Source organism: Megascapheus bottae, unplaced genomic scaffold (genome assembly GCF_031878675.1).
Source record: "Megascapheus bottae isolate mThoBot1 unplaced genomic scaffold, mThoBot2.hap1 HAP1_SCAFFOLD_91, whole genome shotgun sequence".
NCBI classification, from domain to species: Eukaryota; Metazoa; Chordata; class Mammalia; order Rodentia; family Geomyidae; genus Megascapheus; species Megascapheus bottae.
In genome coordinates, this window is record NW_028327688.1 from 224,103 (window position 1) to 247,780 (window position 23,678).

The 23,678-nt window shown below is 40.8% G+C and overlaps 1 protein-coding gene and 1 long non-coding RNA gene across 3 annotated transcripts; both read right to left on the reverse strand.

Moving 5' to 3' along the window:
• Positions 1–3,356: 3,356 nt before the first annotated feature.
• LOC150039503 (putative E3 ubiquitin-protein ligase IRF2BPL) lies at positions 3,357–5,057 on the reverse strand. The gene is made up of 2 exons (XM_090327779.1): positions 4,958–5,057; positions 3,357–4,575 (listed from the first exon to the last, which is right to left on the reverse strand). The coding sequence occupies exons 1-2, from the start codon at positions 5,055–5,057 to the stop codon at positions 3,746–3,748; spliced, it is 930 nt and encodes a 309-aa protein (XP_090183905.1). The 3' UTR covers positions 3,357–3,745.
• A 4,884-nt stretch (positions 5,058–9,941) lies between these two features.
• Positions 9,942–22,905, reverse strand: LOC150039504 (uncharacterized). Of its 2 annotated transcripts, none has more exons than XR_016534350.1 (4): positions 22,804–22,905; positions 20,313–20,403; positions 19,035–19,128; positions 9,942–9,983 (listed from the first exon to the last, which is right to left on the reverse strand). It is a non-coding gene; the product is annotated as an uncharacterized LOC150039504 (long non-coding RNA). The 2 variants fall into 2 exon arrangements; XR_016534349.1 differs by lacking the exon at positions 9,942–9,983 and adding an exon at positions 11,459–11,666.
• Between the last annotated feature and the right edge of the window lie 773 nt (positions 22,906–23,678).

The window sequence follows — 23,678 nt, forward strand, 5'->3', positions numbered from 1 at the left end:
CCAGACCCAGCTGAGGCCCTGCCTTCCGGATCCGCCCCCCACCCCGCCCAGGATCCTGACCGCGGACCGGTGTCCACACTCACCACTTCCCGCTCCCCGCGCACCCTGCTGTCCTCGCGGAGATCCACAGGCGCTGCACCCCACACACCCGTGGGCGGCTCTGAAACCAGCCCGGGCCATGACGTCTGTGGGAGTCTAACCCGGACAAACCTCAGCAGCGGGGCCGAGGCCCGGGGTGGAGGGCGCTGGCGTCCAGGGAAGAGCCGGAGAGGCCACGCTCAGGATCGCAGCTCAGCTTCCAGACCGCATTGCCGAGGCTGTGACCTCCTGGGCCTCGGGGCAGCAGAGAGGGAATAAAACTGGCGCCTTTGGGAGACACAGCCCCACCGCCCACGCCAGGACCCTCCTACCAAGGACGCTTCTCACTGGTCAGCTCCTGAAGCCGCTCTTCCCCTCAGCCAATCAGAAACAATCTGTGCGACTGTCTCCGCCTAGCATAGCCCCACCCCCTTCCCTTCCTGGAGGCCTGAATCACCAGATGTGTTGCCCTGACTGAGTTGACTTCCAGGGAAAGAATCTAGTAAAACACCTCTGTCAGTTCAAGCTTTAGCTCTTGGGGCGTTCGAATTCAGCTTAGGGATTCATCAGATTTTTTCCCCAGGCATCCATGTGTGTGTGAGCACCAGGGGCTCAAGACTTCAAGTCTCAAGGACTTCACTTTCCCAGGATGAGTTGGAACTGTCATCCTCCAATCTCAGCCTCCTTTCAGCAAGGATGCCAGGCATGAGCCAATTCCACATGGCTTGTTTAAAAGGCTGTGGTTCTTGGTCCTGGGGCTTGAACTCTGGGCCTGGGTACTGTTCCTGAGCACTTCACCTGAAGGCTAGTGTTCTACCACTTGACCACAACACCACTTCTGGTTTTGTGGTGGTTAATTTTGGAGATAAGCGTCTCATGGACTTTATTGCCCAGGATGGCAATAAAGGAACTGCGATCCTCATATTAAAATCTCTGAGTTGCTAGGATTACAGACTTGAGCCACCGTGCCCAGCCTAAAAGGCTTTTTATCTTTAAATTTGGCAGAGATGCAGTCTGTCATCCTAGCTATACACACACACACACACACACACACACACACACACACACACACACAGAATTCAACATGCTATTTTATTACTTTCATTGCATCCTTCCTTTTTCACTGAATCTTACATTGCAGCATGCTTGCTAGCTTGCTTCCTTCCTTCCTTCCTTCTGTTCTTTCCTTCCTTCCTCCCTCCCTCCCTCCCTCCCTTCCTTCCTTCCTTCCTTCCTTCCTTCCTTCCTTCCTTCCTTCCTTCCTTCATTCCTTCCTTCTTTCCTTTCTTTTGTGGGGTGGTTCCAGGAGCTTGAACTCAGGCCTAGGCTCTAATTCTGACTTTTTAATTTTTTCCACTATAAGTCTGACACTGTACCGCTTCAGCCATTGTTCCATTTTCTACTTCAGGTGTTTAATTCGAGATAAGAATCTCTTGTACTTTTCTTCAAAAACTGGCTTGGAACTCTGATCCTCAGTTTTCAGCCATCTGAATTCAAAGGATTAACAGATGTGAGTAAGGAGTGCCTGGCTATCACTGAACATTTTAATTCTTTGGCCAGTATTTACTCTTCCAATCCATCTCTTTTATGCTAAAATGTTTTAAATTTAAAAGAGTTTTCCTGTAGACAACAGTTTGGTATTGGTTTTTAGTACACTGTGCTTCTTCACATATTTACACAAAGTCGAAGTGATACTCGATTTTTAGTCGTATTGGTAAACTTTTCTACTCATCAGAGTTTTCACTTGCATAATGTTTCCCATTTCTGCCTTTCCATTTATTTTTGCACTCTCTATATTCATCTTATTTGTTTGGATATCAAATACATTTGTCTCCTAATTTTACTCTCCTAGATTTTACAAGGATTTATTTACATTGAATGTAAAGTTATCATTTGGGGAAGTATTCATTGGAGGTTGAAGCCAAGGGTTTGTGCTTATTAGATATGCCTTCTAGTTCTGAGCTATATCCTCTAGCAATTCTGCTTTCTTTATTTATTCATTCATGCATTCATTTTTATTGCTGATCTTGAGGCTTGAACTCAGAGTCTGAGTGCTGTCCTTGAGCTCTTTTTGCTCAAGACTATTGCTTTGCCACTTGAACCATATCTCCAGTTCCATTTTTTAAATTGGCTTATTGGAGCAAGTATCATGGAATCTCTAGGTTGGCCTCAAACCATGATTTTTGGATATGAACATCTTGAGATCTAGGATTACATATATGACCCACCTATGCCTAGCTTTTTGTTTTCCTTGCTTTATTTGGACACAGCATGTTGCCAAGTGGCCCAGAGTAGCCTCTAATTCATTCCTAATACACCTTCCTAGTATGTAGAATTTTAGACACCTGAGTTCTAAGTCCACTTTCATATAATGTTGTCCTATTTCAGAGTTAATGCAGGTGTCTTAGAATACTCTGGATTCCTCCCATCCTATATGCAGCTGATATCCTTAAGGATTTTCTCTTCAGAGATTGTAATTACTCCTGTATTGCTGAGAATATTGATGTGTGAGAAGAGATGAGCATAACAAAGGACTTTAGTATTTAAATCATTTTGTACATTCTTCTTTGCCAGATCTTTGTTCTAATAGCATTTTCCTTTGCCCTGAAGAACTTCCACTAATTTTGAAGATATTACTATATATACATGTATATAAATGACACATTTGCTAATATTATCACATTCACTCTTCTATTTTTTTATCTGAATTTTTCTTTGTTAAAATCGTTCTTTTTATTTTGCCAGTCCTGGGGGTTAAACTCAGGCCTGTCCACTGTTTTGGGGCTTTTTCAAGGCCACTTTTTTCTTTTTTTTAATATCAATTGAATTTATTACAAGTTACTAAGCTCCAAGGCACATTACAGTGTTCTATTAACTACAGAAATGTATAAAGGACGAATAGAGCAGATTCTCCATGTCTAGCATTTGGCTCTACTGTTCAAAAGCATCCGTGCATCAATAAAGCAAAAAACAAAACAACAAGTGAAGATCCAACACATTCAGGTCAGTAGAAACAAACCAAAACATTTCCCCCTTCATAAACTTGCAACAAAAAAACACCCCAGCCCTCCCCCAACATCCCCCTTCACCATTTTGCAAACGAAACAGGAAAACAAAACAGAACAGAACACAAAATTAAGTGAGGACCTCAACACTTGGGGCTGTTTAGAAAGAAGCTTTCACCATTTTATAGGATCATCATTAATATTATTATTTTTTTTTTAGGCAGCAACACTCGCCTTGTCAAAACAAGAAAAAAGACTTTCCTTTCATGTGTGTGTGTGTGTGTGTTTTTCCTTTCAGAGTGCATAACATTTACAAAAATACACACCAGCAGCAGTGGTTGCTAAGGGCTATTAATTCTGTACCTAGGCAAACATTCTGCCACCAAGTAAATGCTAACGATTATGATGCGAATAACCCAACTCATATTATACTGCTTAACACAAACCAGCTTATCCTTCAAAGGAAGAAGTTACATACCTTTGTTCCAAAATATAGAAACATACGACGAAAATAATGTCTATACATAAGACTAACTTTTTGCAGTTTGTTATATTCACAATTCTACATCTTGGAGGGGTGGAGAATGGGAAGGGGAGGGGTGGGGGGTGGGTCCCTCTGGATGGGAGAGGAACTAGGGCAAAGCAGGTGGTGGCCTTAGGGTTCAAGGGTCTCTCTCCTTTTTCACTTTAGCATCCCCAGCTAGGACAGTAGCGATTTCGCCCTGCATGAAGGCCCAAGGTACATTCGACCCAACTAGGGGGCATTTCTCTCCGCTGGGACAATACACCTCGCCAGTGGCCCCCTGGGCCTTGATACTTTCTCTCGAACAAGGGAAGCAGAACTTGTGGCTAGGGACGGAGGGGCACTGGACGAAATGCGTGTCCTCCAAACGTTCGTGGCAAATGGTACAGCAGAGGGGTCCGCTGTTGGCCATGGGGGAATCCGGAATGTTTTGGGGGTGCACTTGGTCCATGCCCGGGTGGGCATTAGGTGGTGGGGGTGCCACCTGTAAATTCAGGTCCCCGTTACGTGAAGCCAAGCAGCGCTGCCCGGGCATGGAGGCTGGAGACATGGGGCTGCTGCTGTTGCGCCAGGCAGACGGGGTGGTAGAGTGCAAGGAGCTGCCGTTCTTGGGCAAGTGCGCCTTGCCCAGAGTGTCTGCCACCAACATGAGCGTGGCCATAGGGGACGGCCCGTTCTGGGGGGCTGACTCCGGTGGGGTGGTCCGGTTGGAATGGGGTCCCAGGGGCGGTGGGGGCTGTGGCGGCGGCGGCCACCCCGCTGCGTGGCCTGGCACCACAAAGCCCCCAGCCAACTTGGTGAGCTTCAGGGCCTCAATCTGGTTGGCCAGCCACTGCTGCCTCTGCTGTTCCTCGCCCAGCTTCAGCGCGCCCTCGGCCGAGTCCGGGGGCTCAGGGGACGCCTTCCTCTTCCACAGGCTGTCAATTTTGTTAATTTTTGTCAAAGACCCAACTCCTTGTTTTGTTGATTCTTTCTATAGTTCTTTTAGACTCCAATTCATTTAATTCTGCTTTGATTTCCTCCTGGATTTGAAGAATCAATATGGTGAAAATGACAATCTTGCCAAGGGCTATCTAAGAATAACCTGTGAGAATCTGTGACTGGATTAGAATGGTAATGGACCGGTGGGAGGCCTTGGTCATGTTCTAGAGTAAAGAATATGGATGGTAGACTCAGTATAAATAGAACTAATGGGTGGTAGATATGTGTTCCTTCCCAGTTAAAAGACAGATAGGAATGATTATTAGATAGGCATGCTCATGAAGTCTGTACTTTTGATATCTGGGCTCTGGTTAATTTTGAAATGGGAAGCACTAACTGACTCTGTATGGGATTTAACATCCCCTCTTACCTGACCAGTTCTCCCCAGCTTCCTCTGGGGGGAAACTTGTGGCAGCAGTAGTTCTATGGAGGGGTGTGGAAACTCCCTTTTTCCTCTTCTTGCATACCATCTTCACTAACTTTACTAATAAGCTCTACCTTCTCAAATCAAGACATACTCATACCAGCTGCTCCTTACTCAATCCAGTAGTCTTAATTTCCTCCTTTCTTCACCTGGAAACAACCATTTAAGATAATTCTTACTTCCCAAATCCTTTCTTCCTTGCTTCCTTTCCCAAGGCATCCTTTATTAACTTCCCTCCGTTTCTTTACATTACTAATCTCCTTCCTGTTTTCTTTATAATGACTTTTGAACACCTTGGTTGGTGAAGGAGAAAGATGGGAAGAAGAATGTTGGTCACAAGAATACCTACCACATGACCTTTCTCTTTTCCTAGGTGGGTAGCAGTCTCCAGGACCTGCAAGGAGAATTGGGGAAAGTGCCCTGAACAGATTTTCAAGGAAAGGAGGCAGCCCTTTCTTACATTCTATTAGATTACATTTTTTTCTTTTCCTGCAACATGAAGGTACAAAGAGCTAAAAGACTGAATGATTGGTGATGGAGGAATATCAATACCAAACTTCAGACTCCATTACAGAGCTATAATAATCAAAACAACAAGGTACTGGTACCAGAACCAGCCAGAGGACCAAGGGAATAGAACTGAAGACCCAGAAGTTAATGCCACCTAATCTGTGATAAGGGAGCAAAAATATGAATGGAAGAAAGATATCCTGGTCAACAAATGGTGCTGGCAGAATTGATTAAGCACCTGTACAAAGCCAAAATTGGACCCTTATATATCACCCTGCACCAGAATTAATTCCCAATGGCTCAAAGACCTTGAGGTAAAGGGTGTCTACCCTGGAAACTTTACAGGAATAAATAAGAGACACACTAGGGCTCCTTAGCACAGGTTAATAAAGGCCCAGAATCACAACATAATAAAGAATGTTTGAACAAATAGGACTGCAGTAACTGGTTTGGTTCTGTGTGCAAAACATTTAGCTAGCAAGTCAAATAGAAAGCTCAGAGAGTGGGAGGACTTCACTAGGCATACAGTAGACAAGGACCTCATATCAAAAATATACTAATGGCTCAAAATATTGACTCTCTTAAAAACAAATCCTCAAAAAAAAACCCCAAGGATCCCATTTAAAGGTGGGTTAAAGATTTAAAGAGAAACTTCTCAGAAGAGGAAATAAGAATGGCCAATAGACACATGAAGAAATCCTCAACATCTCTTGCCATAAAAGAAATGTAGGGCCCAGGAAATTGGCCTAGTGGTAGAGTGCTTGCCTAGCATGCACAAGGACCTTGGTTTGATTCCTCGGTACTACGTACATAGAAAGTGGTGCTGAGGCTCAAGTAGTAAGAGTGCTAGACTTGAGAGAGTCCAAAGGATAGTTCTATGCCCTGAGCTCAAGCCCAGTAGTAGCAAAAAAGAAAGAAAGGAAAGCTAAATCCAAACAACTTTGAGATTCCACCTCACATCAGATAGAATGGCCGCTATCAAGAAATCGAATAGTAACAGTTGCCGGTAGAGATGTGTTCAGAAGTGATGTCTACTGCATTGTGAGTAGGTCTGTAAACTTGTTCAACCACTCTGGAAAACAGAGTGGCAATTCCTCAAAAGGCTTAATGTACAGCTCCCCTATCACCTAGCAATTCCACTCCTGGGCATTTTCCCAAATGTCCATAAAAAGTACATGTTAAAGCTAGTAGCACCACCATGTTCATTGCAGCATTACTTACCATACCTAAGATATGGAACCAATCCAGATGTCCCTCAGTGGAAGATTGGATCAAGACATTGTGGTATGTATACACAATGGAATTCAATGCTGCCATCAGGAAGAATGACATCACCCCATTTTTTAAGGAAGTTGAAAGACTTGGAAAAAATCATATTACATGAAGTAAGCCAACTCAAAGAAATCTAGGCTGCGTGGTTTCCCTCATTTGTAATTATTAGTATACATCTAGGATTTTCCTAGCAGAGAATCACATTAGCTCAAAAGCAATGAACCTACAGCCATATAGGGTGAGGCTAAGGAAAATGAGTGTGGTGAGGATGTATATGGAATCCAGTAAGGACACAGAGGGAGTCTACAAGGACATATGATTCTTGAGGTCAAAGAGGGAATGGGGAAGTCGATGGAAGGCATCCCAGTGTGCCCCAGCTCTCCCCAGCTGAGTGTCAAATTCCTGATTCACACATCTCCAGAAGGGGAAGACACTAGCCAGAAGGTATAGAGTGTCCCGTAGGTGTGGCACCACATCAAAAGCAGAGACAGATGAACAGGGCTCAGAGCCCGGAGTTACACACCAACCAGACATAGACAGGAGATGATGTGGTGCAACATGGGAAAGGCTAGAATCCTGAGGTATTTGTGTGTGTGCACATGTGCCTGTACTCTACCACTATATCTTCTGGCCTAGGGCATTGCAGATATTCTACCTTCTACCTCATGGCTGATGCACTAAAATCAGGCCCCATACTTCCAGGTACCATTTTGCTGAAGAATTGGATTTGTATGCTGACACATGTCCACCCTGACACATGTCCACACTATATAAAATGGTGCTTAGATAAACTGAAGTAAATGGGAGTGCAAAATCAATTCAAATGAATTTACATGGTACTTGACTATGTATAATTTCATTCTATCATATGAATAATGAGGACAATTATGTGAACAAGAGCTATGTCAAGAAAAATCATTGATTATACTTTTGTGACTGGGTATTCTAGTGAAATCCCATTCTCAAAGAAATTATAGTGGGTGTGTGTTGTGTGCGTGTGTGTGTGCATGCATGCACATTGCTTTTATGGCATTATGCTCCAGGAGTCTCTATTTCTTGCTGATGTTTGAAGTCTTGAACTATTCATTTCCCATCCAGCATTATGTTGGTGAATTGGAAATGGCCTTTCAAAGACATTCTTATGCCTTCCAATTTGCACCATCTGGCCCCACCCCTCCCAGTAAATATTATCATCAAGTTGAGCCATTCCCTCATCAATCCATTCCTGGCCATGCTGAGGGCACAGTGGTTCACGCCAAAAGTTCAACTCACTCCTATGCAGCTTTATCTAATACAGGCCTCTGAAGTCAAACCTCAATACTGCAGAGAGGCGTGGCAGGGATAGAAGAGGTGGAGATGTAGCTCAAATAGAAGATTGTGGACAAACATAGAGAGGCCAGGGTTTCAAAACCCAGCACTGTATATAGAAAATAGGATTTTTTTCCTGAACACAGAGGACTAATGACCTGTGTTAGACTTATATGCCTTCACAGTGAAGGTATTGATGACCAAAAGGGTAAGTTGGCCATTCATGGCCAGCTATCAATGCCAAGTGAGTGCATGTAGTTTTCACCTGAGTGTTAAACAATTTCTGGAGTATTGTAACCATAGACAGTACACATGACAGGCTATCAGTAACAGTATATTGAGTTTTGAAAATAAGCAAAAGTAGACTATGTGGAAAGACAATTGCTCCTGTTCTCTTTGGAAGTCAAGTAGGAGCTACAAGGTCAAATGCAGATGGCCAGAGTGCATGTATGCAGCTCACACTTACTGGTGGGAATGGAAGTGGACTTCACATACAGAGTAGCTAATGGAGCATGAATCAGTTTTCTGTACCCCACACATCTGTTATACTGATAGGCCCACCACCAGATTGGATGGGAATCCTGCAGATCCTTTATCAATCAGATAGGCTGGACAGATAGCCCACAGTGGTGCCAACAGGAGGAACAAAGCACCATGGAAGCAGAGATGTAGATGATAAATGAGCTTTGTATCCCACATAGCAAGTGAACTGGAAAATAAGCCACAAAACCACAGGAAAGACTGGTGTATATTCATAAGGCATGAACTCTTGGTCTTCCTTCCATAAAAGCTTTGTTTAGCAGAGGTGAACAGTTCAATAGAACAAGAAACCTCATTTCTAGGAAAAGGCAGGAAATACAGCCTAGTAGACTTAGTTTTTGGTGAATTATAGGTATTTGGGGAGGACAAGTATGTGTAGAAATTCACATAGTATTTGACTGTGTAGAATCTAACAATTCAGTGCTGATAATAAGGAGCAGAGTACATATACATCCAGAGGGGTCAGCCAAAAAAGTTCAGACACCGGAATATAGATAGAAGGTGTATAAAGATGTACAGAGTACAAGCACCAAGTTTGTGAGGAACTAGTTTGAAGGTCACAGCAGTGCAGCCTTTGTGTGTGCCATTCTGCCCTTTGACAAGTTGGGGGAATGACTGAGACACCAATAAGGAGATGGATTCTTCTTCTACTGAGCAGAGAACTAGAACTCTTAAAGAAATCCTTATCAAACCACCTGTGTATGAAACCCAATTCAAAGGGGTTGTACGCATTTTCTAAAGTACAAGAACAAATAATCAGCAAATAAGAGCCTCAGCACTAACAATTTACATGACAGCACTGGGAGATACAGGTCTCAAAGGAGTAATATCCTCAGTGCCTGTCTGGACCGAAGCACCTGCTGAGTTCATGTCCTTGTCGTTTGAATGCTTTAGAATATTGAGACAATACCAGTATACAAGACAGAGTATTGGTATCACTATGTCCTCGTGTTTGGTTTTGAAACTAAATTGGAAAGTTCAAGGCTCTGAGTTCATATCTCACCACCGGAGAGAAGTGGCAGAGGGAAAACCTAAGCTGGAGATGTCGCTCAACTGGCAAACCACATGCCTATCATGCACAAGGCCATGCTTTCAATACCTATCACTGTAGATAAAAAGTATGATTTCTCTGATATTGTCCAAATTAACATTTTGTGTACTTGCAATGTTGAAAATGATGACAATATACTAACAAATATTATCATACTTGAACTTCCTAGCCAAATACCTGGCATATCCATGTACTTGTCCTCTGACTGTTAAGCCATTCTGGAGTATAACAATACATAGTATACTTGATAGCCTGTCCATATCTTGCTCAGGGATGCAATTATGTTCAATTCTGAAATGAAACAGAAACAGTAGACAAACTCAAAGACATTTTCCGTTGTGAGGTCAAGTACTTGCAACCACAATGCTTAGTCAGATGATCTCAGTCTGTGTATGCCACTCACAATAAGTCCCAGGCTATGACAGAGATTTTAGATAAGGAAGAGCTATTTGACCTTGCGTCAATCTGAGAGACTCTTTTCTCCAGTAAACCATCAGAAAACTTAAACTGATGCTGAGGTTCAAAGCAATAGAGTACTATCCTTGAGCTGATGAACTGCCACAAAGCCCAGGCCATGAGTTCAAGGCCCATGACTAAAGCAAACAAAAATGAACCATACTTGTGAAGTCTTCCATCAAAGGCTAGATATCTGCATATAAATACACATGTGTATAAAGATATGTAGAGACCAAGGAGCTATTTTCAAAGTCACATCAGTGCAGCTGTTGTCTGTACCATTCCTTTCTTTTCCATGTTAGGTGAATGAATGAGAAACAGTGAGCACACACTTCTCAGAGGAAGAGGTAAGAATGACAAAGAAACCGAGATGTGCAATCCAACATCCCTAGCCATACAGGAAATGCAAAGCAAAATGTCCCCGAGATTTCATCTTATTCCAGTTACACTGCCCAACATTAGGAATTAGAACAACAAATGCTGGTGGGGATTTGAGGGAAAAGGAATCCTATTTCACTGTAAACTAATACAACCACTTTGGACAGCAGTCTAGAAGTTACTCAAAAAATCCCTTAACTGTGACCTAGCCATATCATTCCAGGGCATCTATGCAGAAAAACACAAGCCAGAACACTGTAAATACAGTTGTGCCTCTATGTTCATTTCTGTAATATTCATAATAGCCCAGTTATGGGAACAGTCCAGATGGCCTACAGTGGTGAGTGTATCCAAGTGATGCAACACTGATACACAATGTACTTTTACAATGCCATTAAAATTTATGTAGTTTGGAACTTGAATTTCTGAGGACCAGGACAAAAGAATAAATGAAAAATGCCTTTGCATGCATTTACTGTCAGCAATAATGGAAAAGTATGACAACATGGCTGAATGCTGAGGAATTGTGAACGAACAGAAACTTTTTATCAGTATTTTGGAGGAACTGATCAAAAACTTTGTTAACTACTCATGTTAAATTTTACAATCCTATACAGAGAAATAGTTATTGAAAGTAAGTGAATAGGAACATATAAAATGATCACATACAAAATATTTCTAGCAGCATCAACAAATACTATATTCAAAAATTTTGCCTTACAATGAGATCTCAGGATATTCTAGTTTTAGGAAGTCATTATAATTGTGAGTTAAGAAATTTGCCTTTAATTATTACATGTATCATTGGTAAAATAACTTGTCCCAAACTGTCCACACAACAAAAACACAACTTTAAGCAACGGAGAGGGGAGTCAAAGCTATGAAGCTGTATGTATATATCTAAATGCTGTTGAAGAATTTCCATACAGACTGGCATATACCTCAAAATGACAAAATTCTCCTTCCTGCTCTTCTTCACATTGTAACCATGATAACACATTCTTTGCTATTTTAGTGCTCTTTTTCTCGGCATCTCAACATATTTTCCAAACATATTCTCATATGTATTTTACACTGTCTTTTTTTAAAGTTGTGAAAATCATTACATGAATGAAGTGCATTCTGGGTGAAACAGACAACCTGAAATAAAACAGGAAAAAAGCTATCTCAGTTTTTTAACCATAAAGGAACACATGTATCCACATTTTCTCATTCACTCTCTGTCCAAGTGCATAAAGAGACTCTATCCCATGAAACCACTGCATGAAGCTTTGCAGGTAAATGAGTTACATCCCTGTTCTGGGTTAGCTTAGAGCCTAGGGCAGTGGAAAGGCAGTATAATGATCACTGTCATTTTACTAGATGTTGGAATAAGATGCATTTTCTCCTTGCACTAGGAATTGGCCTTCACTAAGCACAGAAGTAATTTCCAGAAGAAACTAGCTTTCCTAAAAAAGGAAACAGGAAGAGAGACTGTGAGCTGATATTTATCCAATCAATCTACAATATTTACTGATGCTTCATGGCAGTCTGTTTCTACCTAAGGTGCAGTAAGCTGAACTGAACTTTGTTTCTGTATGAAGCCAATCCAAAAAGATTCAAGCAAACCACACTAAAGCACTTTGAAGACAACATATTTGAGAGAATGAAGTCAGTGAATGCACTGCTAAACTATTAAAGACGGGTGTCCTTGAGAGACAGTAAAGAAAATGTTCCCAGTGCCTAGGGCCTTCTGTGAGAGGGGTACAGACCAAGGCACAAAAAGAAGAAAGCTAGGTGGTGCATACTTCAAGTTCCCAAGATGCAATGGTGAGGAAAACAGGCTGAAGGAAGCTAGGAGCTTGACTGTCACATGACAGCACACTGGAGAGTACAGAGAGGTATGAGGGGAATCCAGGAAAGCTACACAGGACCCCCTTGCATATGTGACAGAGCAGTGGATCACGTGTGTTCAGAAAGGAGCCTGACATTGAGGAATAAAACACATGAAGAGATGACAGGAAACTACCTATTGTTCACACACTGCCAGGAAGTGATGTCTTTACAGAACAGAGGACATCAGAGATGCCTTGCTTCAGCAGGGCAAAATTAACCCTCAACAAATCCTGTCCTGAAATATCCTACAATTTATAAAACCAAGAGAGGAAGAACCAACTTTTTTGTAAGTGACCTAATTATTGCCAAAAACAGGGCTCAAGAAATCTAATTGCACATTACAGATATAAAAGATTGAAGTCATACAGAAGGTTGATGAGCATAGCGAATGTTAACCCATGTGTTAAACATCAGTGTTTTATCAGAGTAATCCTAATGATAAGTCATTTGATTTCCTCTGACATTTCTTATAAGTGAATAAAGATCAAAGTCACATGCCAATAGATATGGATGTCAGTAGTTGATCTCTTATAATCTTGTTTACTCAGGAGGCTTACAGAATGTTGGTTCATAGCTACCACGGGCAGGTAAATATAGGAGACATTTATCTTCAATGGACCATCCAAAACCCAGAAAGTGGAGGTTCAAGTGGAACAGAGCCGGCCATAAGTAAAAAACAAGCAAGATTTGTGTATTGGATTTCAAGCCTTACTACACACATCTATACACACACACACACACACACACACACACACACACACGCACACACTGATAATATTAATGCCAGAAAGTATCCACTCCAAAAAGAAAGTTATTAGACTTATGGTAATCTGAACTCTTGTAGATGCAAAGTATGCAAAGGCAGTTCAACAAAGAATATACGCAATCACAAATCACCCCTTCCAGGACAGCAAACATCAGCAGTCTTCAGTGATATAGTAGAAGGACACCAATGTGCATTCAAGGTATGGACAAACTAGAATGCTAAAACTCACAACAAATCCTACACTACAGTGTGCTTGTGAAAACAGAAAGGAAGCTTCAATTAATGGCTAAAGGCAATGAGAAGTTACAAAGCTTTTGGAATTTCCCTTCCTTGTATTTTTCCTTTCTTCCACTCCTGCCCATGCCTGCTAATTTTTGACACTGGTTCCCACTATGTAGTCCCAGCTGGTCTGGAACTTCAAATCTGGTCTTAGCCACAGACACTGAGATTACAAATATGGGTTACCATGCCTGGCTTTTGGAAAGTTCACAAGAAAGCCACATAAATGAGCAGGAAGAGACTTTTGTGACTGATGTGTGTTCACTCCTTTATCAGCCATGATTCAACATACACAGAATACATAGGTGAAAGCACTAAATTGTAAATTTTATGACATTTATAGTTCATCATGCATCAGTAACACCTAAAAAACCTTGAGAATACTGAAAGCTCTGCTACAAGAATCCCCCTTTGAGGATATGAGAAGATATTTGAGAAATCTAGAGAAGTGAGAGCTATAACGTTGTGGCCATGAGAACCATTGCTTGAAAAGACCTGGTGTGAACTAAATATGGCATTAGCATTTACAAAACTGACCATGGCCTCTGGAGTTGTCGTGAATGTGAAAGTCACCTATGGTTCTTGTAGTATTGTAGGTGGAAGCGGTATGACCCTCAGGGAGAATGGGAGAGCACAGAGGACAAGGGTGCTGCTGCAGGAAAGTCCATAAGACTCTCATCTCCTGTAAAATATTCAGAGAAAGACAGCTATGGGCTGTGCCTCAAGGGGTAGATCCCTATCTTTGAGCAAAGAAGGCTCAGGGACACAGCTTGAGTCTCAGTTCAAGCCCTAGGACTGAGGGAAGACAAAAAACCTTAGAGGTATTCAGTGGTATTTTACATGGTGAAATGCTCATAATGAGGCAAGGCAGACTCTTCTGAGACCAATTCAGACAACTGAGAGAAGACATTAGAATCATCTGCTCCATTTATTTGGTGCATGATCTATAAATTAAATAACAGTATTTGAAAATGTATATGTATTTCAGAAAATACATGCAATCCCATACATCAAATATACAAATGAGATAATTATTCATTACCAGACCTGGAGTTCTTTCTTCTTCTTAAAGGTTAGAGGAAAAATTAAAAAGCAAATGCATAAGATAAAGATGTAAAGATCCTATTTCAGCTATAATTCATGGCTACAATTCCTTAATTAGTATTCAAAATTAATTAAGTAAAAATGTTTGAATTCATAAAAAATTAACTTTGTTGTTTTCAGTGTCTTTATCACTGAGCTCTTTTCTTCTGATTTTCGTGTGAAGGCACTGTTGTTGCGGCCATGGTTGTTGTCAGGTCATTGTTCATGTCATTCAAGCATGTGACTATAGAAAAACCTTACAGATACACAGAAGTATGGCTGGTGAGAATATTTCAGCAAGCAATTAACTCAATAACACAGAAAACAACCTTGCACATCCCATAAGCTATGGAGGATGGGGTATCAAATACATATTTTTTAAAGTACTAATATTTTCACTAGGATAGTAATAGAATACAGAAACACTTTCCAGGAGAGAATTTGCTTATGTATCAAAAGATGATATTTGTATCATAAGAAAGATCGTAATACTGAATTAAGTAAAAAAAAAAAGTAATGGTCAGCTTGGCTCTACTGGCCCGCATGTGTAATCTTAATTTCTCAGGAGGCTGAGATCTCAGAATCCATATTTGAAATCTGCTTAGGAATCAAAGTCTAACAGTCTTATCTCTAATAAACCTTCAAATATTCAGTAGTGGAGCTGTGGCTCAAATGGGTGAGTGGTAACCAAGAGCAAAAACACCTCAGTGGGCCGGAAGCATGGCCTAGTGGTAGAGTGTTTGCCCAGCATGCACGAAACCCTGGGTTCAATTCCTAGGTTTCACATACATAGAAAAAGCTGAAAGTGGTGCTGTGCCTTAAGTGGTAGAGAACTAGCCTGTGAAAACGCAAGAACAATGCCTCTTTCTTTCTTGCTTTTTTTGTTTTTTGCTAGTCCTGGGGCCTGAGTTCGGGGCCCCAGGTATGAGTACAAGCCTTGGAACTGGCACAGAAAAAAAGAAAGAAGAAAAAAAAGAAAAACATCTCAGTGCCCAGGCCCTCAATTAAAGGCCTAGGATCAACAGCAATAGAAAAAGAAATCGTATTTTCCTAGATGCACAAGGACACAAGAGTATATTGATCTATGCATTAAGAAAAAGCTTTCACTGACAAGAAAACTCAATGGAATTTTAGTCAGTGTGTTAATTTTGAATACTGAAAGTTTTACCACAATGTAAACTTTCCCTTAGGAAGAAAAAAGGTATAATAAGCTTAAAGAAATTAAAAGGACAATTACTTGCTGCTTGTGTGCTCGCTGTCTCTCTCTCTCTCCCTCTCTCTCTCTCTCTCTCTCCTCTCTCTCTCTCTCTCTCTCTCTCTCTCTCTCTCTCTCTCTCTCGATTTCAGATTCTGACCATGTCAACTTTTAAACTTAGGGCTGCTCTTAAGTCTTGCTCAACTTTCTACTCCATGTCTGGCTTCGACCTCATCTCATAAGGCACACTGCCTGCCTCCTTTAATGCTACTTATTGTGAACAGGGAGTCTCCCAGACTTTCGTGATGGGTTGGCTTTGAACATGGACCTACCAAATCCCAGGTTCTTGATTACCTAAAGGAGAAGTATCTGGTAAGAAGAGCTATTTCTTTTTTTTCATATATTTTTATTGTAATTATTAGAAATGTTACATTATATTCACCAGATAGAAGGTGCATTACTTCACAAACATTGATACCCTTTCTCATGTCTTGGTTCCCATTTCCCTCCCCCCCACCCCGCCCCTCATCTTGTTTTCCCCCTTCCCTACCCTATTTCAAATGACCAAATAAGCATATGTACAATATATCAGACAACAAGGTGAAAAACTATAACACTATGAGATAAGCCTGGAACAGCAAAAGAGATGAGAGATAACATAGCACGTTAAGGACATCAATCACTCATTATATGGCTTTTGTTTCTATATCCAGGAGGTCCTTTCATTTAGTATCATACTATATGGCCTTATGGATCTCGGTTTGTTCTGTTGTAAATCTCTGCTAGGGGAGCCCAAGGTTTCTGCTGATAATGACAAATGAGCAAAACCATTGAGTCTATGTTCCTTTGAGTCTGGCATAAGAACAGTTATTTCTTAATTGTGAAAAATGAGTCTTGGGCTTTTGGCAAAATTTCTTTCCAATTAATTACAACGTAAACACCAGGATAATGGGTATCTTTCTAGCTGACAACTGCTCAACCCCTGACTGTCAGGGTAAAATGATGAACCTTGGCATGCTCTGCTCGTCTCCCTGGACAATGATCCTCCTAGAGATTCACTTGTCTCTCAGCTTTCTTTCCATGGATGATCAAGGTCTCATTAGGAAATCCGTTGTCTGAATAGGGACTTTTCCTCCTTCTGGCTTCCATCTCAGGAACAAAGGAAATTTAAATCTTTCTCAACATCTTCATTGGAAGGGGTGCTAGAGCTAAAATTCTTTGCTGACAGATACCTTGTCCATCATGTCAATACAATGCAAACATGCATAGTTTGTTCACCGATGGTGTCTCCATAGGTTAATATTCAGAAAGGGAAACTGATTCAGTTTTGAATATATAACACAATTTTAACATGGCATGAAGCCATGATTCTAAGTTCCTATTGTATATATGGGTTCCTGGCTTTCTTCCATTTGGTTATCGTGCATATTGGTTCTTTTATTTGTGTATCCGATGTGAATCTATGCTGAGCTATATTTAAATTAGCCAATAAACATTTGATTTTATTTTCTGATCCAATTCATTAAAATGAAATATTCTGTTTTTTTTTATGATATTAAACACCTTCTCAAACACCTCTCAGACACAACTAGTTAGATTATGTCAGATTCTTCACTCGCTCAATCCACATACTGAAGTTCATAGCACAGCACACGATATATTTCTGCCCAAATCTTTGGCACTAATGATTTTAATATGAAATTATGAATTTGAAGCCTCTGAGAATTCTCTCTCTTCAAAAAGAAGCTAAGAGTTAGTAACAAAATAGGATTCATAATTCAGAATGCTTAGTCTTCGATTGGGATTTAAACTTTTATCACATGAGCCATATTTATTTATTTTTTTTAGTTTTGTTGGTTATGGGACCTGAATTCTGGGCCTGGGTGTTTCCTTGAGCTCCTCAGCTCAAGGCTACTGCCCTACCCCTTGAACCACAACACCACTTCCAGTTGTCTGGTGGTTAATTGGAGATAAGTGTCTTATGGACATTAGGGCCAGGGCTTTGAACCTTGATCCTCAGATCTCAGCCTCCTGACTAGGTAGGATTATAGGCATGAGACACCGTGCCCAGCTACGTGAGGCATATTTATTATCAGAAGCATAAATCATAATCATCCATTTTGAGTATAACTCTAAGTATCATATTGAATATAAGATATTGACATTTCTAAGGAGTGTCCCAATATTCATACTTATGAAATGAATTATAGAGCACTTAATGCTTTGTCCCACTGATTGTTTAGAGTAACCTTCGAGATAAATTCCTTTGGCTGTATTATTGAAAATACAAAGACCCCTTATAGGAGAAGATACAATGTAAATAATGAACACACAAAAGGTTATGTTCTCTCACACATGTCTTGCCCTTCTGCTGCATTAGACTGAGTCATGTCCTGCCAAGAAAACCATTATCTTTTATCAGTCTCACCTACTAAAATCAGATAAATCATGGTATTCAGAGCAAAAGAAAATTTGATCCTTAAAGAAGCAAAAGTGGAAATCCTCAAGTACTCAAAGTAACCAAGAGCTAAATTCTTTTTTTTTGCCAGTCCTGGAACTTGAATTCAGGGCCTGAACTCTGACCATTGGCTTTCTCAAGGCTAGAACAATACCACTTGAGCCACAGCAGTACTTCCAGCCTTTTTTGTGCATGGGGTTCTGAGGAATTGAACCCAAGATATCATGCAAGTGAGGCAACAAGGCTACCACTAGGCCATGCTACCGGGCCTAGCAGGAATTACTTCAGTGACCAAGATCTTCATCACTTGAATATATACAAAAGCTTACCCAAGATAAGTGCATGGAACCATTTTGGTGGCTAATTTATTGGGTGCAATTGAAGCAACAGGATAAAAAGAAACAGTAGGGGGGCGAGGAGTTTGGCATAGTGGTAGAGTGCTTGCCTACCTTGCCTAGCTGGTTCGATTCCTCAGTAACACATACATAGATCAAAGCCAGAAATGGTGCTGAGACTCAAGTGGTAGAGTTCTAGCCTTGAGAAAATCCAAGGACGGTGCTTAGGCCATGAGCTCAAGCCCAGCACTGGCAAAAAAAAAGTAAACAGTAGGGCCAGGGGCAGGAGTGGATCCTATTCAGAGAGCTTGATGACTTAAAAAATGATCAATTCACAAGGTCACTTTTGACCTGTAATGATAAAGGCAAATGCCGGGTATTACTTTAATTATTCTGTGGATCTACTTCTAAGCTTTCTTTTATTAGCTATCATTTTGATTGACCAGTTAACATAACAGTAAATTTGTTGAGAAAATTTCCGTTAAATGACTTTTTAGAAGTAAATTGGACTACTTACCTTGCCCTCGTGCCTTCACTGGAGTTTGTATCCTTAGCTCTTCAGCCTCAGAGGACTGAGCAGCACACTTCTTCAAAAGAACTAAGCAAGGAGTCTGCAGAATAATGGGATGAACAATGAGCCAGTGGGAGATGTGGGGATCACATTCTGACAAGATGCTTGAACTTCCTCTCTTAGCAGGAATGGGACAGGAAAATGTGAGAAACATGTATATGACATGAAAGATCATGAATACAGGGGCTGATACACGACTTGTATGGCCAGTATGTCTTTTTAAGATGTAGAGCCATTGACCAGGAATCCAAACACCTATGTCCAGTCACAACTTCCTGACACACAAAGTGATAGCTAGGGTGCATAGTTCAACCAGGAATTTATTGGGAATAAAAGCAAAACAGGAGGACAAGTCCTGAGTTCAAGCCCCAATGCTAATACCAGGAAGTACATAAATGACAGATAGAAAAGACAGACTTACAGATGATAGATTGTATAATCATATCTACACATAGGTACTTGTATTCAAGGGGGAATTATCTGAACATATTAATATTCAAAGACATCAGCAATCTAACCGGTTATGGGAGTCTAGGAGATAATTTTGAAACTTTTTGTATGGTGACAGTTTCTATGACTAGTTTTTATCTTTATATTCATCACTATTCATTGCTTCAGAATTTTTCTGTGAAATGCTGTGTAACAATTAAAAGAAAAAGAAATACTTGATATTTCTAACCCAGAGTCTTTAAAACTAGTCTCAAGTATCTTGAGTTAATCACAGTCTTTTTACTTAGGGTATTCAAATATCTATTGCTGAAGAAAGTACAGAACCCTACATTCCTATACATGTTCTTTCTCATGATCTTTCCTTTTGTTTCAATTAATAGCACTGCTGAGAATTAGTCTCTTCACTAATAACACTTTTCTATGTTTTTAAATCTGCTTACTTAAGAAAGGCGAAAAAGCAGATTACATTGAAATGCAAACTTGCCTGCTTTTGTTTTCTAACACAGTACTAGTGCTTAAAAATAGGGTCTAAATGTTATCCTTTCCCGTTTTTCATTCAAGGCTAATGTTCTACCACTTGAGTCATAGCTCCACTTCTGATTCTTTGCTGCTACTACTGGCTTCAATCTGGTCCTCAGATCTCAGTTTCCTGAGTAGCTAGGATTCCAGGCATGAGTCCCTGGTGCCTAGCTCAAAGAAAATCTTTATACATATGTCTGGCCATTGAGCAAAAGATCAACACAGAAAAAAAAACAACTAGACTGAGCTTTTTACCTCAGTATCATAGTTCCAGTAATGTTCATAAATATATTAGATGGTGTGATTACATCTCTGGTGCCAAGGGCATGTTGTGCACCATCTGCACCTGTGGAAAAAATGGCAATGTAAACGTATTATTGGAATAAAAATGCTATTTTTCTTTTTGGCTCTGACACTGAGACCTGAAGGCAAAGGCTTCATACACACTATGTACATGATGAAACTACATTCTTTAGTCAAGGAGTAATCCTTAATTCAAATACTATATCATTTACAATCTTTTGGACAGACTAATTCCCTGCTCCTACCTAGGAAAGCATTCTGTTCTCTGGATTGATCAGTTGTGAATATTTCATACTTTTTGGTTTCAGATTTTATGACCAAACTACTAACCCAATAGTTCCATGTAATATTCATAATTACTATATATACAGGGCTTCATATGACTTGAATTTTGATGAAGCCCCGGAGGAAGTGTAGAATAAATGTACCTCATCAACAATTAAAATGAAAGGCCAAAACCACTACACTTTTAGCCTGAGAAATTAAATTTAAGAAGCCCAAAACACATGGGATCATCAAGGATACAGAGCAATTTTAACACTTCTACATTATTTTGGATACAATATTGGGGAAAAAATCTGACATTTTCATAAAATTTACATTTATGTTTTATGAGATAGCACTTATATCCCAGCTATCTCCCTGAGAAAAATAAATGCATCTGAATAAAGACATCCATAGAAGGTGTAGCCCAGGCACAGTGGCTCACACCTCTAATTCTAGCGACTCAGGAGACTGGAATTAATATCATTTTCCAGGACCAGACTAAGCCAAGTACTCACAATCCCTCATCTCAACAATAAAAAGCTGGACGTGGTGATTCATGCTGTCATCCCAGTTCTGTGAGAAGTTTACATAGGGGGATAGAGGTCCAGAATGGCCTGGGATAAAGGAAGGCCCTATTCAGACAATCACAAGCACAAAGCTAACAAGGGGTATGGCTTAATGGTTAAAATAAAATCAACCCCAAACTACCTGGCAAGCACAAGCCTCTGAGTTCAAACTTCACTAAGTGTAACAAGGAAAAAAATAAAAACCAAGAAAATAATGCAGAGTGCTTATGTAATAAATGTAAGTATCTCAGAACGAAACAAATTTTACATGAAATGTTACGTTTTTGCAGTTTATCTAAAAAAACAGAAAAACTATACTATGGTAGGAAACAATAATATGTCAGCTATGGTGAAGCTTATGTGTAATAACAGCTCCCAGAGGGCTGAGACAGAAAGATCTGGAATTCAAGGCCAACTAGGCTCTCCTTGTCTCAGACCTTGTCCTAAAAGAAGAAGCACAGTAAATGGAAGGAAGGAACAACAAGAAGGAGATACGGAGTATGATGGTACATGCTTTTAATCTCAGCTACTCTGGAGGCAGAAGGATCATGAGTGTGACATTCCTATAATAATCAGATGCCATACAATTTGTATTTTATGGTGGCCTTTTTGGGGAATGTACTGGCACAGACACAACCTCAGTCTCTAAGTGCTGCCTTGTAGCTTTTAACTTAAAGGTTGTGCTCTACCATTTGAGCCACTCTCCTCCACTTTTCACTTTTTACTGATTAACTATGGACGTTCCTGCGTGGCCTGGCTTCAAACCACCATCCTCAGCTCTTAGTCTACTGACTAGCTAGAATTACAAGAATGAGGTGCCCAAGGACACAGCTTAGTTGCAAATGCTAATATTCTGTACCTAAAAGTGTAACAAACAAGACTTGACTATCTTGAAAACTTGGATAAATTTTCATCTTTTCTTAATTTTTTTTTGCCATTCCTGGGCTTGAGCTGAGGGTCTGAGCACTGTCCTTGGACTTTCTCAAGGCTAAAGCTCTACCACTTGAGCCTGAGTACCACTTCCGGGTTTTTTCTATGTATGTGGTGCCGTGGAATTGAACCCGGTCTTCCTGCATGCTAGGCAAGCACTCTACCACTAGGCCAAACTCCCAGCCCTAAATTTTCTTCTTATCCAGAAATTTTAAACTTTTATGAGAGAAAAAGGTGATATATAAATTTCAGTGGTGACCTCTTCATCAAGTTAACTTACAATTGCCAAATCAATATTCTCTGTAAGTCCTAACAAATTTTTGTAAGTTATTATTTGAATGAAACTGGAATATATAGAAAATGACAATACCATTATTAAGAAAACTTTTAGTTGGTTGTTAGTGTCAAACATCTTTCACCGTAGCTACTCAGCAGGCTGAGATCTCAGGATGACCGTTTGGAGCCAACCTAGACAGGGAAGTCCAGGAGACTCTTATCTCCAATTTACCACCAGAAATCCCTAAGTAGTGTGGCTCAAATGGTATAGCACTAACCGTGAGCAAGAAACCCAGACCTTTCCCCACCCCAGTTCAGGACCCACTCCCCACGAAATAAACGAACAACTTCTTAATGATAAGTAAACTATACATAAATAAACATCTAAATTATAACTGCAGTACTATTTTAAGGTAAAGTCAATGTACGACAATCTCCAAATGCTCCTTTAGTAGGTCTACCAAGAGCCCCTGTCCGTTGGCCTCCAACTGTGCTTTCCACAGGGACTCCAGGCAAGCAGCTCCCATGGTCCTCTGGGCAGGAGGGGCGTGTCTAAGCGCGGGTGGGTGGGGCCGCGGGGCGGGGCTTGGATGGACTGCAGTCCACCTGCAGGCTGCCAGCCCAGCTGGTAGGGGCATCCTCACTGAGCTCTGAGGGAAGGTCAGTGGAGCAAGAGCCAGCCGAACTCTGGTAAACCATCTGGAAGAAGATGGGTGAAAACCAGCTGGTTGCCACGAAATAGCTCTTGCAGCTGCAGCACTGAATTCTCAAACTTGGCCAGGATTTCTGTTCTTTTTAGTTCTTTCCATCTTCTTGTTAACTGAAGATAAGAGCTTCATACCCTTTGCAAACCAAGTTCAATTTGCACTGCAATCCTCAGATGTCAGCCTTCTGGGCAGCTAGAATTACAAGTCAGAGCCAATAATGCCCTGCTTAAACCTCTCTTGATTTAGACGTTCATTCTCAGGTTTTTGTTTCATGAGTGGAAAATGGACTCAAAACATCTAGCATTGGAACACCATGTGTTGACCTAGTAAGACATTTATCAAGCACTAAAAAGCTTTCACAGATTTACCTAGCCAATTTCAATACACTACTGACTGCCTATCACATATTTATATTGTCCTAATACTTGTGCATGTGTGCCAGTGCTGAGACTTGAACTCAGGCCCTGGGCATTGTCCATGAGAAATCCAGCCGTGGCGCCATGCTCCTATCATCTGTGGCAGAGTATGAAATAGGAGGGTCATTGTCCACATACACCTTGGGCAAAAACCAA